This window comes from Poecilia latipinna, unplaced genomic scaffold (genome assembly GCF_001443285.1).
Source record: "Poecilia latipinna isolate Pla-1442-1.1 unplaced genomic scaffold, P_latipinna-1.0 Scaffold1007, whole genome shotgun sequence".
Classification (NCBI taxonomy): domain Eukaryota; kingdom Metazoa; phylum Chordata; class Actinopteri; order Cyprinodontiformes; family Poeciliidae; genus Poecilia; species Poecilia latipinna.
The window spans coordinates 136306-155149 of NW_015113623.1; the positions used below are offsets into that span (position 1 = coordinate 136306).

Here is an 18844-nt window from a genome sequence, read left to right on the forward strand (position 1 = left end):
GAAATGAACACAGCTCTAGTTCTGAAATCAATCACAGTGAACCCCAGGCTTAGAGCGTAGTGTGTGTGTGTGTGTGTGTGTGTGTGTGTGTGTGTGTGTGTGGCCGTACATCAGACACACCTGATCTATTCTACTAGAGAAAGCTGGAACGTTAGGGAAAGATACCGGGGGCTGTTTACTCAGAAAAAAAAAAACAAGACTTTTTCACAGATCTATTGCATTGTGGGTAAATCTAAAAAAAAAATAAATAAAAATGCCATCAGACGTTTACATGCCGTCATGTTGGACATAAAGGTGCATTTGGAACGTATTTTTCCAAGGAAGGAGTCAATATACAACATTTAGCTTTACAGCTGGCCATGTAAAACCAAGATACAAAAATAAAATTTCAAGAAGGAATCTGAATCCATAACCCAACATGTTGAGTTATGGATTCAACATGTTGGAATGACAACTTTTGATGAACCCTGAGAGCTGCAGCAGGATATTGTCAAAAAACAAAAACAAAAAAAATAAGAAAAAGCAAATAAATTATCATCCTCTAACCACTTCCTATCGCCTTTCTTGTCGTTTTTGCCAGTAGTAACTTCCGGCTGTTGATGAGACGCGAAAAACGTTTCTCTATTGCAGTTTTGCAAAATACATCTACTTCGATACAGATTAAAAACCATCTCATCACAAATTTAAACAGAAGAAAAAGTTAAGAGTTTGGTAGATTTTCTAAACAGAGTTCACATTGCCACCTTCCTAAAATACTAGGCCAAGTTGTTTGTTGTCAAAAGATGCTTTAGTTGGAAAAAAAAAAGAGTTGGACTATAATTTTAAGAAGGTTCTAATATCATACAGAAAAAAAATCTAAATTTTTTAAAGAAATATTTTGTTTTATTAAAATGTTCTTGCTTTTTCTAGCTTTAAGAACCTACATTGTCTACTTTAGCTCTAAATGTTTGATCTTATGTATTTTCCTCTATTACACCAGACATATAACAAACAGGCAGTTCTTAAACCATCCAGCAGTTTGTGCTTCATTTACAAAACAGCCACAGGTGTCAAATCTCCAAGCCACCTTCAGTTCCGACCTGCTGGCTGGGCGTACGGCCCTTTAAAAAGTGAGATGAATAGTGTTAATAAGCAGAGGGGAGCTGTGTGCATCACTCAGCTCCAGTCTGGTCTGCTGCAATAAAACACACTGCCCATCTGAGTGATTACCCTCATCTGTCTTAATGGGACCAGAACAAATCAGCCGACCAGGAAGCACGCAGGACTTAGACACAAAGTCTCAAAGAGAAAGTTCAAATATTGGCTTCAAGATGATGTTTGAGTGAATAAAATGCACAACAGTTTCAGAATGAGAATTGGATTTATTTATTTTCATTTGAGTCCTTTTCATAATTTGAAGGATCCATAGAAAGTAGATCAAACCAAAAGCAAGGCCAAGTTTCAAACTTTAAAAGAGGCTCAACCATCAGAGGAAGCCCTGATTAACTCACAGGACAAACGGCATAAAACAAAACAGTAATTTGATCTTTATACAGTAAGAAATGAGCAGTTAAAGTAGATGTCCTTCCTATTCCCTCCAGAGTTTGTCGTCATTGGTGACGGATGTGAAGAGGGTCTGGCGCTAAGCGCTGCCCGCTCCGCTCTCCAGTACCGTCTCCACCATTTTGGGAACAAACACTTCCAGGAAGTGAAAGAAGTCGTGAAAAACCCCTGCCTTGTCACTTCCTGGTTCTACATTCAGCAGCAGCCTGGTGTTTTCTGTCCCGCCCACCGTCTGGGGGCAGACCTTGAACTCCAGGGGGTCCTTTAGCTCCGGCTCTTTGTCGGCGATGGACGCTGTGACCTGTGACTCCAGCTCCAGGCAGCTGCCCTCCGGTCTGATGTCCGGACCTTTCACCAGCTCCCGTCTCACCTTCCGCCTGCCCACCCACACGGCGTGTTTCTGGACACAGTCCCAGGGCGGGAAGTCGGCCTTCGCTGTTCTCGCCAGTCTCAGCTTTTTGCCAGGAGGCGTCGCCGAGTCGTCGCTGCCTGACGGCAGAGGCCTCTTGGTGCCGGTGCGCTGAGGGCTGCCATCGCTGTTAGACTCCACGCTCTGGGTGCTGTCGTTAAGCGTGGTCTCCATCTCATCCGGCCCGGGTGCTGTGGAAGCCTCCAGCTCACACCTGAGGACGTTCTTCAGAACCACCTCCACGGCGGAGCAGACCTTCCTGGACCACAGCAGCCTGAAACCGTCTCCTGCCGAGTGCAGCTCCCCGCGGAGCCCCTCTGGGAGGGCAGCGGTCCTGAAGGGGATGGTGATGACGAGCCGCTCCGGGTGGGCCTGCTGGGCGGCGCCTAGCGGGGCCAGCAGGCGGCCCAGGCCCCACGACTTGCCCTTGGAGCTCTTGTTCTGGTAGCGCGGGCTGCGGCAGAACTTGTCGGCCTCTTGGCACGCCTTCTGGAAGCTACACAGCGAGCGCTCGTTCACGTTCCCCGCCACGTTGTGGGAGAGCTCGAAGGGGTCTAAGAGGTTCAGGGGGCCCAGCTTAGGCTCGGAGGCTGGCCCCTCCGGCGGTGCTTTGCCGTCTTTAGCCTGCGACAGGAAGTCAGTGATTGGAAGCGCACAGCCCTGCCTGAGGGAAATGATGCTGCTGGGGAAATCAAACTGTGTGTAGAAGGTGAAGAAGCCGGCGAGCAGAGAACCTGGGAGGAGGACATGTCAAACCTCAGAGAGCAACGAGAGGAAATGAAACCCTGATTTATTTTGAACAAGTAAAATGTCCAGGAAAAATACAATAAATGAGAAAATATATATCATAATATTAATCAAAGAAAAAAACACCTTCTATATCCAATGTGAAGAAGACGAAGCTTGTTACATCCTAACATCAACTGACTCAGCCAAACACGTCCCACTGACAACTCCTGACTTTTAGGTATTTTTTCCTTTGAATTGTTTTTAAACCTCGGACAGAATTTGTATAAAGTTTATGTGTCTACAAAATACTTTAACAACATATAAAAACTATTTATTTAAAAATCAGGAAAGTACGAAAAAAAAAAAGATCATTTGAGAGCAAATCAAAAAATCGGGAAAAATTGAGAAACCAAGATACAAAAATTTCAAGAAGGAATCTGAAGCCATAGTATTGATCTTATAATATTGATCTGAAACTGAAACCAGCTTGGTATCAATAGTTCTGGTTTGATCTGCCAAACTCCACCACAAAACTAAAATGTCACTGCAGGAAAATGATTACTGGTTTTTAATTCTCTAACCAAACATCTGAAAAGTGTGGTGTGTTCTCTTTCAATTTTCAGATGTAGTTTTTTTTTTTACCCAGTTTGATTAGTGGAAAAACAATCAACTGTCTCTTAACTTCCTGTAAGACTTGGTGTGAAGACAAAAAAGCAGCAAATCTTTGAAGAAGGAAATGAACTGTTTGGTTCATGAGGACTTACACAGGTCCTGAGTGTTCTGGCTGGGCTGCACTGCAATGGGCTGACTGGGGAAGGTGCAGTTCCAGCCGTCGATCACACACTCCTCCTCCTCACCTGCAAAACATGCAGATATGAACATCACCAAGGTTCCCAATAGTCAGCTCAGACCCTGAGGAGACCTCAGGTTGGAGTTCAAATTAGAGGCGGCAGCTGAACGGTGTTCCAAAAACCTTTCTAAAGGAACAAACGTGTTTATGGTGGAAAACAATATCTGACCACTAGTGGCTTCAACATGAAGGTGAACACAACAGATTTAACAGTTTAGAGCTGGATTTATATCCCAGATTAAAATTAATTAATTAAGATCAAGAAGAAACATTGGATTCAATGTTTATACAACACTAAACGGTTTTTATGCGTACGTATTGAAGAGTCTTTCTGTGTACCGTTCTGGTGCAGAGTTATCAAATACATTTTTATTTTAGTACATTTATGTCTCTGTTTAAAATTAAGTGTTTCAAGTCAATTCAGTGCTGATCTTCTGTATCGGATCGGACGATACTGGAACTCAGATATGTGTATCGGTATCGTCCCCTGATTCTCCCAGCTGAGCAGCAGCTCTGTGCAGCTCCTCCAGAGACACCAGGTCTCCCTCAGCTCTGACTGACGCTCTGGGTTTAGAACACGTATCGCCTGGGCAACGAGCCTCTCTTCTTTTAATCGGCAGAATGAATTTCACAGCAGCAAACGATTTACATGATTGTGCAGTTGAGAGTCTGATCTTGTATTTCTCATGAATAATGTGTTTTAATGTTTTCATTTTGACAAAATGAAACAGGCGACGTGGTTTCATGAGAGACTAATGTTCTCATGTTAATCAGTGTTTCTTCTCCCTGTAATAAAATAAAAGCACTCTGAGCTTTGTGCACATGCAGACACGGTGTTGGTGAACTGAGGCAGCACCTACAGGCCATGTCTCTGAGCTGGTCCACCGTGGGCAGCACCGGCGGCCGGCAGTTCTGCAGGAAGAAGACGACCAGCAGCGTCAGGGCGTAGTTGTTGAGGAGCGGCCCGGCGCCGCTGGGGTTACCTGCAGGTCACAAGCTGCTATCAGGAAACAACCAGACACTTTATACCATCAGATCAGAGCTGAAACGATACATCGCGACCAACTGATTAGCAAAATAATCTTCAGCTAATTTAGTAATCGAATAATCGTTAACTGGAAAAAAAAAAAAAAAAGGCCATTAGATGTTAGCAGTAGTTAAGCCAAAACTGTTCAATCCTCTTTAAACATCAGGATGTTATGATCTGTGGAATTGAGGACACTGCAAAAGTGGCTGGTTTTTTTTCCTCTCAACATCATGGATCTGACTGAACCTGCTGCAGCCGCTGCATTATGAGATGACTCACAGGGCAGCGTCTCCCTATAAGGAACATCCAGCCGTTTTTACCCAGCATGCTGTGCATAAACCAATAAAAGCCGTGTGAGCGAGCAGCCAGCTGCTTTATGGGTTGAAATCTGTGAACTGATGCTGAGCTTCATCAACTCTCACTATTTATTCACATTTTTCTCTCTCATATCACTTCCACTAAGCTGCACAATGAAGCTTATGAAGAAACTGAAGCTGAAATATATCATTTTTAATTACGTCACTGTGGACAGTGACGCTGATCACTGCATGTTCATAGCTATGATTGGTTAAAGTCTTGGTTTTGCCTGGGTTGTTCTGGAAGATTCTAACCAAAATCCCTGAGAAGGAAAACACTTGGAATTCCAACAGGAAGATGATCCCAAACACACACTGGAACCAGTCTGAACACACACTGGAACCAGTCTGAACACACACTGGAACCAGTCTGAACACACACTGGAACCAGTCTGAACACACACTGGAACCAGTCTGAACACACACTGGAACCAGTCTTGGAGTGAATAAAGCAGACCGATGTTAATGTGGAATGGCCGAGACATGAAGTCAACTGAAACTTTACAAACTATGTTGAAAAGATGAAACAAGTTGAAATAAACTGAACTGGTTCTGTTGATGAGAACGGTCAAATATGGAGCCAGGATTACTCCAGGACCTCGTGGCAGCAGGAAGGGTCGAGGTCCAGGTGCAACTCGGTGCAGTGTTTATTAGAGCTGCACCGATTGCAGTTTTCAGGCCGATCTTTAAAAAGCCTGACCAGCTGATTCTTATTTTGACTGATTTCTTTTTTGTTCATTTGCCAGTTGATTTATCGCTCATCTTCAGTGTTTATATTTGAGGCTGTGTGTATTTCTGACCGTGCGAGAACTGCTAACCCTAACCCTAACTGCTTAAGCAAAAATATTGTGAATTTTTGCCTAAAAAATTCACAATATTTTAAGCAAATATTAAAATATTGCTTAAAATATTAATCAATATTTAAGCAATTAACATTGAGTTAATTAGACTTAATACTAATCATCAAGTCTGATGTCGCTTTACCTTTTCATACTTTACAATAAGTAAATAAAACTTTCATATTTCTACAGTTTTCAACTTCTGACCGGAATATCAGCCATAATGTGGAAATAAATAAATAATAATAAAAAAAACAACAGCCCAATCAAACTAATAAAACTGGAGTTCAACAATCGGTTTTGATGTTGGGAAAACTTCATTGTGACACACGATAATTTCCTATGATTATTGGTTTTTTTGTAAATTGCCAGCGCTGATCAAAGCGATTGCTTTCAGACGGCCATTTTGGGTCAAAGCTGCAGCTTTACATGTCATCACGCTCGCCTGACTCCTGTGATGAAAGGCCCGGCGGCGGCGCCAGCCTCCAGTTCAAAGAGAGCTGGCACAGAGCGAGGGTAATTAGCGTGCTCTTCAGGTGAAGAACGGCTTTAATAAGATTTCATTTAAGTTTACTGACCCAACACAAAAGGAGCCGTAATTTTGATTTCTTTATTCTTTACAGAGGCTTAAGTTAAAAAAAAGAAAGAAAAAGAAGGCAAAATAAATTAATAAGAAATAAAGTGAAAGATAAATGAGTTTAGAGGAATTGTTAGGGAGGAATGTGTGGTTCTACTGACACCTGCTGGCTGAAGACTGAAATAACCTAAATGAACATGTAATACTTTACATTTACAAATGGAAAATCTAAAGATGCCATCACCATCTACAGTAATTCTTTTGAATTTATATGAGTTGCAACATTTAATTTCCCTCTGGGATCAATAAAGTGTTTTGGAATTGAACTGGAATCTTACCAGCTATCTGCTTCTGCTTGGCCCAGTATCGGACGGTGAACACCAGAGGCCTCAGCCTCTCCTCCAGCCCCGACAGCAGCTGCAGGAAGCGGGTGTTCCTCACACCAAGTCTGACCAACAGAGAGGAGAGGAGAAAACATACAGAAAAATGCATTCATAAAAAAAACAAACAAACACCATTTTCCTCACCAACCTGTTGTTCAGGGTGATGTCTCCGTGCAGGTTGAGCTCCCGGTGATGGTACTTGACGACAGGGAGGCGAGCGGTGCTGACCACGTGGACTTTGTGCACGCTGGGGACGCAGCGCTTCAGGATGGTGGCCACGAGCTCCAAGACCTCGGCCGCAGACGCCGTGGACAGATCGATGTCGGACAGGATGGAGTCCTCTGAGCGGCCGTCGTCTGACATGCCTTCGCCTGCCTGGAGGGAGGAGGAAGAGAGCAAAGCTTCACCTCGACCCGTCCAGGATGACATCTGGACGGGTCGAGATGAGGGTAAGAGCATCAGACCTGCTCTGTGGAGGTCTTAGCCCGTGCTTGGAACGTCTTGGTGTTTTCCAGGTCCAGGAACAGGTCCAAGTCGCACGAGTGAATGCCGAAAGTGTTGACGGATGAACCAAAGAGCAAAATCTGACTGTCTGTAACCCACAGGAATGTTGAAAATAGAGATTAAACATCATGAAAAGTGAACGTCTCTCATACTAAGGTCATGCAGGAGATAGTCACCTGGAAAGAATTCAACAAAGACCTCCTGCAGGAGTTGGACCACCAACCCTCTGGCCTTCTTTTCATTCTCTCCCAGCTGGAGACGCTCCACCAGCAGTTTCATTTGGGCATCCACCTGGGAGGAAGCACAAGCTACGTCAGCAACAATCACTCATGCATATTTTTTACTACATAAAAACAGCTTACAGACTTTGAATAGAATCCAATGGAATTAGATAAACATTAGAACACTGGCAGATTTTATTCACCTTGAGATTTTCTACATTTCATTGCATTACAACACAACTTTACTTTAGATGGACAGACAGAAGAGACAAGCTAAGGCAGGATTAGGCTATAAGACAATCCAGTCTAATCCAGCACTGTTCAATTGAAAATGGAAGGAGTCTGGTTGGTACGCATAAAAACATTTCAACACTTTATTATAACACAGAAAACGACAACAGCAATCGGTTGGCTCAAATATGTAGCAATCCTAAACATTTCCCTCCTAAACTGTACAGCTAATGGGAATTAGCTCAATGTTTTCCTGCTTCAAAAAAACTGCAGTTTTTTGTTTGTTGTCTTGTAACATAATTATTTATTTTTTAATAACTAATTATTATTTTTATTTCTTTCAGCTTGCAGTGGTGAGTACACTTCCACTAATGGCGGAGATCATTTTTAGCTTAGCTTTGAAAACGTTTAGCACTTAGCTCTCCATGAATTCATGTTTTCAGATAAATTCTGTAGTGATAATTTACTTGATTGTCTTGTGATCAGTGTTGAAGTTTTGGTTATCGACTGCGTTTATATTCATGCTCTTATTTTGAATTTGGTGAAGTCTGTTTAGGCAGCAGTTCTGTTTCCTCTTTCTTCCCCCATAACTTTATTTAAAGCAAGATGCATACAGGAAAGACATAAAACACAGACAGGATTATTGAACATGTAAATTATAATGTCAAAACTAAATTAGTGCTCAAGGGTTGTAGTCTTTCAAGAGCAGATGTAATTTGAATTGAAGTTAGCGGTTTAGCATTAGCTTTCAGTAAATACTGTATTGGTGTAGCGCTTTAGCAGAACTAACACATTAGCTAGCAGTGCCCACCACTTTCAACTTGCCATCCTATGTCCTGCACTGTTTCATTTGAAAGACTGAAATTGTTCAACACAGAAAAAAAATGCATTGTGATCATTTTTTCGGCAATATTGCCCGACTCTACTGCTAACCTAGCAAGACACGGTGGGTAAACCGACAGGCTAGGCAGGGCGAGCATTAATCAGGAATGTGGTAACTCTGGAGGAGCTGCAGAGGTCAGGTGAGAATAAAATTAAACTTCTTGACCAACTACAAAAAAAAAAGGCCGTGGTTGCTCACAGAACGTATAGCATTATGCTATTTTCCAGCAGGGACAGAAAAGCAAGACATCAACATCATATGAAGCATGTGCTTCAGGAAAACGAGTCTGGTATGAAGTGGAGGTTTACCGAAGAAAGCTGACACAGCTCAGGCTTGAGCCGGTCAAAGATCTGCTGGAGGCTCTGAGGATCGTTCTTCTTCTTGGGAATCAGTTTGAACTCCTTCTTTTCCCGAGGTTTAACCCGCAGCTTCAGGCCTTGGAGCCGGTGCTCGACGCAGGCCAGAGCCGCCTGGATGCTCTCTGACTCACTGAACTGAACGATGGCATAAACCCCCTGGCAAAGGAACAGTTCAGCATCTCATCAGTCGCTCTGAAGAAATTCTAATAAAGTCACAAAAACAAAAGCTGCACACTGCGACCAGCCGAAGCGGACCAACCTTGTCTTTATCCACAATGACATCAGAAACGGCCCCAAACTGCTCAAAGTACTCGGTCAGGTCGGTCGAGGAGATCTGTGGTTTGATGCCGCTGACAAACACGCTGTGCTCCTCGTGACTCTTCCTGGTGGAGCGGACCCCGCTCAGCGTCTGGTGCTTCCGCCCCTTCACATGCTGCTCCACACTCGACACTGGATAGTCATTAAAAAAAACAACAACAAGAAAATCAACTATTAGACAGACCAGACAACTACATTTGAGTAACACAACATGTCTGATACTTGTAAAATTCATTATCTGTGTTTGGTATAATGTAAACTACAGGATTACGGTTTAATCCCATTTTTATTTTTTCAATTTTGTAGAAATACATCTTTTTTAATTCATTACTGTTTCATGAAGAAATAAATATGATAAACAATTCTCACAAATCTTTAAATATTCTGGTTTATCCTGAAACACATTGGTGGGTTTTAAGCCTGGAGGCTCTTGGTGATATTTTGTTAAACTACAACTGCTACATAGTCATTATGTTTATGTTTTACTTTATAATAAAACTTTAAAAACCAGTTAGATGTAGTGAACCTGGCGGTCACATTTTCTCCTCCATGCCCAGTGGAGGAACCACTATTTTTCAATGTGCTAAAACCCAGCAAGATGAAACAAACATTTCAAACAGATTTATTTTCCACATTTTTTCCCCCATTTCTCAACTCACTGCTTGAACTTCATAGCAGTAAGATTGCTACAGTGTCAAATCAATTTACTGCATATCTAACAAATCAGAACAAGAGAGAGAACAAACGTTACAGTTGCAGCCTCTGTCCTGGGTACTCTTCCTCTCAGTGTTTTGGTTATCCCTATTGCTTGTCCACCTTTTTCCAACAGTTTCTCCTTCCACCCAACTTTCCATTAATATGTTTGGATCCAACACAATTTGTCTTACCTCCTCTGTGTAAACGGCAATGTCTGCTGCACAACAACAGTATTTTCCTTGATTGTTTGGACCATAACGTGATCATTTAAATCGTGGCTTCGACTCGTGGGCTTAAATGTTATATTTAAACTGCTGCCGTAACATTACAGATGTCCACTAGACTGCCTGTTCAGATAAATACATATTTCCAATAATAAAATTAAAAATAATGCTCATAGAACGCTTAAGACCTGAAACAGAACTTTTTAACCAAACAGGCGCGTACTCCGGATAGCTTATGTTACTCACAGTTCGGTAAGTTGACGTTACACAGTTTGCAGCAGAACCCTCTGGTTGTCGTTTGTATATCACTGTCTGAAGACATGGCGGCCAGTATTTCTCTAAAAATTTATGGAAAAAACTAAACACTTCAGTCTCGGATAGTGTGAGGGCAGCTACCCTTACTGCGCCATGCTCAAATCTCCCTCCAGCGTCAGGTCTTCGTTTGGGTTCAGTCCGCCAGCAAAATCTGTTCGGGTGACAATGTTTTCCTGACAAGGTTCCTACCACGCAGAAGTGATTTCCAGTTAGGCTGGTTGTAGCAGTACATAACGATAAACTATCGGAGCTATTCGAACCTGTGGTTTAAATTTGTTTTACTACAACCAAGCAGTCAGTGTTTAATAACTATAATTTTACTACCAGAGATTTCATCAAGCAATCTGAATTACGTTTACAAATATCAGTGTTGCATAGTTTTAAATTGTATATTTATTATGGAGAATCAAAATCAAAGCTGTTGGTACAAATGTTTTTCATGGATTTAATAGCCTGCAGACTAATAATCAAACACCAGACCAGTGTCATTATGCTGACATTCCAAATGTGGCCAGATTAAGTCTGTTTGGAGCCTAATGCTAGAGGTACAAAATAATTCTGGAAACACACAGCTAAGCTTAATCAGAATAAGACCACTGTAATATTTAACATCTTACGATTTAGGTCAATATTGTTTTGACCTAAATTATATTTTATACAAAAGCTTTCAAAACTAGCATGTCCGATGCAACTTGAGAACCATTTAGCAGTAAATAAAAAAGACCACTGCACAATTGTACTGTAGTAAAAAAAAATTTAATACATCTTTTTCCACAGCGACAATATATTTGTAGAACCATAAAACAAAATATGAAAGGGTTAAAAACATGGATTACTGAAGTATTGGCAGTGCTTAATTTTCAGTTGATAAAACTACCTTCTACAATGCCCTCATACCTAAAATTTGGAATTACAAAAACATTTGGGGAAACCGTAATTAAGATGAGAAGTATTTACAAAACAGTCATTTCTTTGCTGATCTCCCCCGCCGATTTTTTTGCTGTGCTCCAATATCTTCCACCACCACCACCTCTGCAACCTTCGCTCCTCGCCTTCCTCTCTTGGCGGGCTCAACGACGTCATCCGAGAGTCTCTTCTCTTCAGTGCTGCTGGCCTCCTTTGTTCCCTCTTTGCTGCTAGCGTCAGCCTGGTCTGGAACTTTTGTCTTCCTGCCTCGAACGGCCTTCACCGGCGTAACTTTTGGAATTTCATGGATTTCCAGGTCTGTTTTGAACTTGACCGCCTTCTTGGTCATCTTTGCGTCTTGGACGTCAGCCTTCGAGCTTTCGGAGGGATTTGTCTCATCATCTAGTTTGGGCTTTGCTGCAGCCCGTCTTCCTCTTTTTGCTGGCACGGCTGGTTCTGGAGCAGGTTCTTGTTTGGGTTCCCCCAGAGGAAGAGCTGTACCCCGGCGGCCTCTCTTAGCTGGAGTGGTTTCTGAAACATCACGTTTCACCGGTGTTGCCCGACTAGGTTTATGGACCTGAGGAGATGGCACAGAGATCTCTTCATGTTCAGGATTCTCAGCAGGGATGGTCTCCTGAGGGACTTGTTTTCCTTTTCTGCCTCGTTTTGGTTTCTCTGTAGCGTCAACTAGGAGTACTGACTTCACAGGGGTTTCTATGACAGCATCTGCATTAGCTTTCCGTCCTCCTTTCTTGGGCTTTGCAGCAACTGAACTTTGTTCAACACTAGGTTCCTTTTCTGGGACTATGATGTCTTCCTTTGTTTTTAGAGGCTCTGGCTCGGGTTTTCTTGTTCTCCGTGATTTCTTAGGTGGCTCCTGATGTTCAGAGGTCTCCTGTGAAGTCATCTTGTCATTCTCAATCTGTTTGTCCTCTTTCTGTAGAACACTTCTTCCTCTTTTAGCCCTTATTGGAGGCTTGGTCTCCACAGGGAGACATGTATCTTCTGCCACCTCAGTTGGTTCCTCAACATCAGGTTTGGCTTTTCTTCCTCTCCTGGGTTTACCAACAGAAGGAATGGGTTGAGAAGTTTCAGCATCTGCAACAGGACATTCATCTTTCTTGGGTTCAGTGGATGCTATTTTAGCTTTTCTCCCTCTGAGTGGCTTGGTCGTCACTTGTACTGAACTTACAGGGTCCATCGTCTTTTCATTGGACTTCTCCGATACTTGAGGGGTCATGGCTTCATTGGAAATCTCAGTTATTGCTTGTGCTTCAACTGCTGGATGATCAACAGTGTTTTGAGACTTTACATTTCTGGTTCTTGTGTTCTGTTTAACAGCAGGAGATGCTGTTGCTTCCATCTTTTTTCCTCTCCTTCCTCTGACTGGAGGAAGAACAGGCTTATTGGAGGTCTCCTCGGCTTCCTGTGTTTTCTCAGCTTCATTAGCCTCCACGGGTTTAGCTCTTTTGCCTCTCTCAGATTTCTTCTGACTCAAGCTAGTTTCTGGAACTTCTGTATCTGCGTTCTCCTCTTCAGGTAGCTTCACATGCTCAGCATCCGATGAGTTAACACTCTTGTCTTTATCTGCATCTGAAAATAAGATTAGTCAGTTTAACGGTATCAATATTCCTAAACTAAACAGGTGTAGACAGTTAATGTCATAAGCGATTAAACAGGAAATTATGCATTGAAGAATGACTCACTCTTAGGACGTTTCTGCTCCTGCTGTGCCAGTTCTTCAGGTTGTTTGGGTTTTCTTCCTCGTTTGGGCTTCAGCACTGCTTTCTCTTCAAGTGCTGGACCTCCATGCACATCAATGGTTGGCACTGAGTCAATCTCAGGTTCTGGGGTCGCTACCTCTTCAGCAGCAGGATTCTGCTCTAGCTCTGTTGCCTCATCTTGGGCTCTTTTGATAGGTCTTTGTCTTTTCATAGCAACTTTTGGAGACTCTGGGAGACTTTCTTCAACATCTCTGCTTTCAGGGACTTCTGCATTTCTGCCTCTTGTGGTGTGTCTAACAGCAGGTGGTGCTTTGGTCTCAGGTTTCTTTCCTCTCCTTCCTCTAGCTGGTGCAGACACCATGTCTTTTGTTTCCTCTTGTTTGGGTTCCACAGCTTTTGCCCTCCTACCACGAACAGATTTTCTTTCAAGAAAAGCAGGGGTAGAAGTTGTATTGCTCTCTATGACACTTTGAGGTTGGGTTTCCATGGCATCTGACGGCTACAAATGTGAAAGGCAAGAGATACTTGTTAAAACAGAGCAATAAGACAAATTCATTTGACAAAACACTCAACAAAGATTTTTCATAATTCATTACAATTGTTCATGCTGCAGATATTACCTCATCTGGCCGCTGCTCTGTCAGGTAGGTCACTGGCTCCTCCAGGAGCTCCTGAAGTCCCTCAAAGTCTTCCACTGGAGGATTTCCTCTCAGTCTTGGGGATTTCATCAGCCTTTTGATGCCAAAGTTGTTTTCTACGGGTTCACCTCTCTGTTTGGGAGTTCTCGGTAGTCTCTTCATACCAACCACATCCACAACTGGAGCAGTCTTCTCTTTGGGCGTCTTCATCATTCTCTCAACAGCAGTAAGACCCAGCATCTGGGACTGGTGGATTGGTGTCTGGAAAAGCTCTGCAACACCATCCAAGCTGACATCAGAGCTCTGTCTGGTTTTTGGAGTCTTCAAGAGTTTTCCCTGAAGGTCTTCAAGAGGTTCCACCTTCTGCTTCGGTGTTGCAAAGATGCTTTTGACCCCAGTGAGACACTCTGGTTGTTCGGTTTTCTTTTTAGGAGTTACCAAAAGATTTCCTCGGATGTCCTCTAAAGGTTCAGCTTTCTGTCTTGGCGTCTTCATGATCCTCTTGATTCCAGTGAGACAGTCCTGTTGCACAGGTTTCTGTTTTGGAGTTTTCAAGAGTTTTCCTCTCAAATCCTCAATGGGCTCAGCCTTCTGTCTTGGTGTTTTCATGATCCTCTTGACTCCAGTGAGGCAGACAGGTAATTCTGGCTTCTGTTTGGGAGTTTTAACAGAACCCGCCTTTGGATCTGAGTGTTTAGACTCTGAACAAACTTCCGAGGCAGGAGCATCACTGACAAAACTTGCTTCTTCATCTCCACTGAGAAGGCGCTGGACTGCCTCGCTGTTGTACCTTTGACTCTTTACTGTAGACGCTATGCTCAGCGGAGACACCATCATTTCATCTGAAAGGCAAGTTAAATGTTTGAACACCTTCAGCCCTGAGGTTTGTTTTGGCAAAACTAATTACGATTTTAGTCTGCTTCAATAGCATCACCTGAAAGGCCAAATTACCTGGCTCCTCCGGGGTGTTCAGCACTGATGGTTCCACCATAGAAGAAGTCGCTACTGGCGTCTTCTTGGCACTGCTCTCACTGACCAAAGACCTTCTTTTCTTCTCATTTACTGGAGTTTTGAACATCTCAGAGAGTCCTGAAATTCAAAGATACAGGCAGTTGCAAAACTGAAATCCACAACATGTAATCTGTGGTGACAGAGAAAGCTACAGCTACCTGTTAAATCTTCATCCATTTTCATGTCCTTTTTGAACAGTGCAAGATTCATGACCACTTTTGGTGCAGCTCCAGTTGGATGTACAATTGTTCTTTTGTGAGCTCTCCCAACAAGGATGGTGGCAGGGGAATCTGCATGTCCAGTGCTCGTATGGCCTTTTAGTTTCCAGGCGGGGGTCTGACAGATTGAAAGGGAAAAAAAAACCCACACACTTCAGCAGTAGTTGTGGTTTTAGAACAGTTTGAACAGATCAATCTAAAGAACAAACCTGTGGTTTGGACACAACCTTCTTCAAGGGTTTCTGTATGATCTTCTTTTCAGGTGGAGCAACAACTGAAGCCTTAGTTTGTCCAAATTTTACAATATTTGCCCAGGAACTTTGAGCTGTAGAATCAATGAAACACAGATAATGAACAAATATGACTGCTTTGAGTAGCTCAAAGTTCTTCCCACAGTACCCACAAGGGAAAAAAAAAAGTTACTTTTATACTTCAGCATTTAACACACCTTTCATTGATGCCCGTGAAATGCCACTTCGTTTCTGAAAGACTTTTACTGCACTCCTGGCAACACCTGAAGTCCTCCGTGATGCACTCTTCATGCTCTTCCTCCTGAGAGGGATTTTTGGGGTACCAGCAAGCAAAGGCATCTGTTGAACAACTGCTGTTGCTGGAGAAGGGGTCCTGATACGTGACACAGAGAAGCGACCTTGGACGGACGGAGTTTGGATGCCTGAATTCAAGGGTGTTTTCACTGGTGGTGTGCTGGACAAGGCCTTGGGAGAAGCGGACCTGGACTTAGGAGACTTCTGAGCTGGACTTGTCGCCTTGGGAGAAGCGGACCTGGATTTAGGAGACTTCTGAGCTGGACTTACAGCCTTGGGAGACTTCTTAGCAGGGGAAGTGGACTTTGATTTTGGTGATGCCTTCCCTGTTGGAGTCTTGGGGGAAGCACTCTTTTTGAACTTAGGTGATGGGGTCCTCTGCTCCTGAGGAAAAATCAGAAAACAGTTTAAATAAAAGTTTATGACCTAAAACAACAGCTTCAGGAAGACAAACTTCTCACTAACTTTTAGCAACCCAATGACAGAAGCTCTCCTAAGAAGAGACAGTTTGGGTTTATAGAGAGATAGGCTCCTCCTTGGACTGGCCCCTTTACGCAGTGGAGAGTCAGGCGGCAGGCGTTTGTCAAATAACTCTGGGCTGAGGTGGCCTCCGAAGGAAACTCGCTTCCTTTTCAGGTTTGGTATTGGCAGGTTTTTCCCAAGTTCCTCGCTCTTGCGTTTTTTGGACATTTTTGCTAAGAAAAAAACATAAATCTTTACATAAATTTAAATGCAAACTGTGGCACTTAACTAATTGTTTTATATGAGCTAATCCAAAAAAATAAAAGAAGAAGCAAAACCTTTTTCAGCAGATCCTGAGTTTTTAGGAGATCTCTTTGGTGGATTTTTCAGTTTTGGAGATTTTCCAGCTTGTCCTTCTTGCTCCATGGATACACCAGATTTAGCCGGTGTGCATTCCTTGCTTCTCCTTCTGACCGGTGACTTAGATGATGAAGCTGTTATTTGCTCAATAACCTCTGACGCGGTGAATTTCTGAGGAGTTGAGATTCTTCTCCGCTGTGAAGGACCTTCAGACTTTCCAGCTTCTTCCACTCTGGGTCCAGGGCCTTCAGCAGAAGGAACCTGGAAGGTCTTCCCCCGTTTCTTAACAGACTCTGGGGTTTTGCCTTTGGGATCTTCTTCCTTCTTGAGTGTGAGAACGACCCCTTTTTCACTCTTCTTGACAACCGAACCCAGTCTCGGAGTGCAAAACTTTGAGGACGGTGTCTGAACCACACTTGCAGAAGACTTGCGAGGCGTCTTGACATCCAACGACTTTTTGATCATTTGATACAGATCACTGAATGGCGAGTTCTTATCTTCCTGGGACTCCAATTCCAAGGTTTTCTCCAAGGATCGCTGGATGTTGTTATAGTTAGCGCCATCTTTGAGATGAGGGTCTGAAAAACAAAACAAAAATACATTTTTACACTTCAAAGTTACTGTCAAACATTATTTTCTACTTAATTGTTCTTACCAAATAGAAAGGTACTCAAAACAACCATGTTAAACACAAAAGAACAGAGGTGGACTTCATCTTTGTAACACCTGCTCTGCAGCCCTGACTCGTCTCCCCAAGTACTTTTTAAGCAAGTTACACATTGGGACATGTGAGCAAAATCTCAGTTTCATAGTTTGGGACACATTTAGATCGTCTACTACTGATAAGTTGCACCACTACAGTGGCTTACTTGTGTGTGACAAATCAATCCAACATCATAGTTAGCTTAACATGTCACAGATGTGTTCCATACAGGGTTTTCAACACCTACTACCAATCAAATGTGCAGCACAAACATGAGACTGAAGGTTAACAGTGTTACCTGTAGAGACTTCAGAGATTCTCTTTTCTCCTGCGTCAGCGGTAACACTGTGAGCCACTTGCTGATCTCGAAGAACCTAAGCACATTAAAATATCTCTAAATGACATTTATTTTATCAGAAGTGAAGGCTCAAAATGTGTTAAATACCAGGCAATGTTGAGAGAATATAAAAAGCTAAAATCACCTTAAGACTTTCAGACTTGGCCCCAGAAGAAGTCCTCTTCTTCGGTGTTTGTGTAGGCGCATACTCAAACCTGAAATATTGTCAGAAAAAAAAAATAAAAATCACAAAATCCCTCATCAAGATGATGGAAACTGAAGCATGATCGCATTAAGTTCTGTATTTCTACCGGGTTTTGTGTCAGAGCATCATTTTGAAACAAATCAATTAATTTCTATACAAGTTAATTGCACACATGTCCACATTATAATATCACTGCTGATAAATGGCCACCACTGTTGTGTTCAGTAAGAGTTAGAAAGAAACCTGACAAAATAAGAAAGACATAAAAAAAATGTGTCCAATATTTTCAGTTTTACTGCAACATTTTCATTTTCCTGCTTACCTGAAAGAACGATCGACAATAGTTATCACATCACCGTGCTTCAAGCGCTCAGACTGACTCAGAGCCTCGCCATTGACACGGGTCGGATTGGCTGAGCTCAGATTGGTCAAAATAATCTGGGGGAGACGAAGAAACATCAGCTCAAAGCACATCCAACATGACCGCGTAAACACAGATCAAACAATATTTGCAGAGGCATTCACCTCTTTATTTTCATTCAAGTCAATTCTGCAGTGCTCCTTGGAAACCTGAGGAAGCTGAATGCGAATGTCGCATTCGGCCTTCCTGCAAGACGAGAGGGAAACACGTCAACAAGTGGAACATTTCACAGAGAATATGTTTACAGTGAAATGTAATGAGAGCAAAAATACATCTAAAGGTCACATTTAAAATAAAAATAAAGGAAAAAAAAAACACAACTATATATATATATATATATATATATATATTTTTTTTTTTTTTACTGTTTCTAAGAAAAAAATAAATCAAAAGAAATGTGCAACTGTGCAGGTAATTTTAAAAAAAGTGTAAAATGTGTACATTTGTGCATAACATTTACAATTAAAAAAAGACTCCAAATATAAAGAAAAAGGATTCACTTTATTAGACAAAGCTGATTGTATATTCGCTCGCCTTGACAACAGGAACAGAACTTGTGTTTTTTGTTCCTCAAAAGTGGGCTTCTGTGCTTTCCTTGTTGTCAAAAATGCATAGTTTTGATATTTTGGCAGACTTTAAATATAAAAGCTGCAGAAATCACAGTGAAAGGATGAAAGGAAAGCCAAGATGGAAAAACGGCAGCAGAAACGGACTCAGATGGATGGAGGATAAATAAGTGGTTGGAAGGTAATTTACAAACAAATATTTAGACAGAACTATTGATTCTAGAGGTGTGCCGATCGATCGGTCACCGATCATAATCGGACCGATTTCCGTGAAAAAGTGCATGA

At 42.4% G+C, this 18844-nt stretch overlaps 2 protein-coding genes across 5 annotated transcripts in view; both read right to left on the reverse strand.

Moving 5' to 3' along the window:
• Positions 1-1341: 1341 nt before the first annotated feature.
• On the reverse strand, positions 1342-10665 carry tut1 (terminal uridylyl transferase 1, U6 snRNA-specific). Of its 2 annotated transcripts, none has more exons than XM_015050735.1 (10): positions 10395-10665; positions 9170-9360; positions 8860-9066; positions 7393-7507; positions 7177-7304; positions 6861-7087; positions 6668-6777; positions 4361-4513; positions 3445-3537; positions 1342-2685 (listed from the first exon to the last, which is right to left on the reverse strand). In XM_015050735.1, the coding sequence occupies exons 1-10, from the start codon at positions 10468-10470 to the stop codon at positions 1622-1624; spliced, it is 2364 nt and encodes a 787-aa protein (XP_014906221.1). In that variant the 5' UTR covers positions 10471-10665; the 3' UTR covers positions 1342-1621. The 2 variants fall into 2 exon arrangements, with proteins under 2 accessions (XP_014906221.1, XP_014906222.1); XM_015050736.1 differs by having other exon boundaries at positions 4391-4513; positions 10395-10664.
• Positions 10666-11200: 535 nt separating this feature from the next.
• mki67 (marker of proliferation Ki-67) overlaps positions 11201-18844 on the reverse strand; it is a 12847-nt gene continuing 5203 nt past the window's right edge. For all 3 annotated transcript variants that reach the window (XM_015050722.1, XM_015050721.1, XM_015050723.1), the window contains exons 3-15: positions 18098-18179; positions 17895-18010; positions 17513-17582; positions 17329-17404; positions 16306-16905; positions 15971-16200; positions 15409-15889; positions 15170-15285; positions 14901-15078; positions 14683-14820; positions 13714-14573; positions 13076-13592; positions 11201-12962 (exon numbers count right to left, since the gene is read on the reverse strand). In XM_015050722.1, the coding sequence (XP_014906208.1) occupies positions 11428-12962; positions 13076-13592; positions 13714-14573; positions 14683-14820; positions 14901-15078; positions 15170-15285; positions 15409-15889; positions 15971-16200; positions 16306-16905; positions 17329-17404; positions 17513-17582; positions 17895-18010; positions 18098-18179 (4999 nt within the window). In that variant the 3' untranslated portion in view covers positions 11201-11427. The remainder of the gene's footprint in view (positions 12963-13075; positions 13593-13713; positions 14574-14682; positions 14821-14900; positions 15079-15169; positions 15286-15408; positions 15890-15970; positions 16201-16305; positions 16906-17328; positions 17405-17512; positions 17583-17894; positions 18011-18097; positions 18180-18844) is intronic.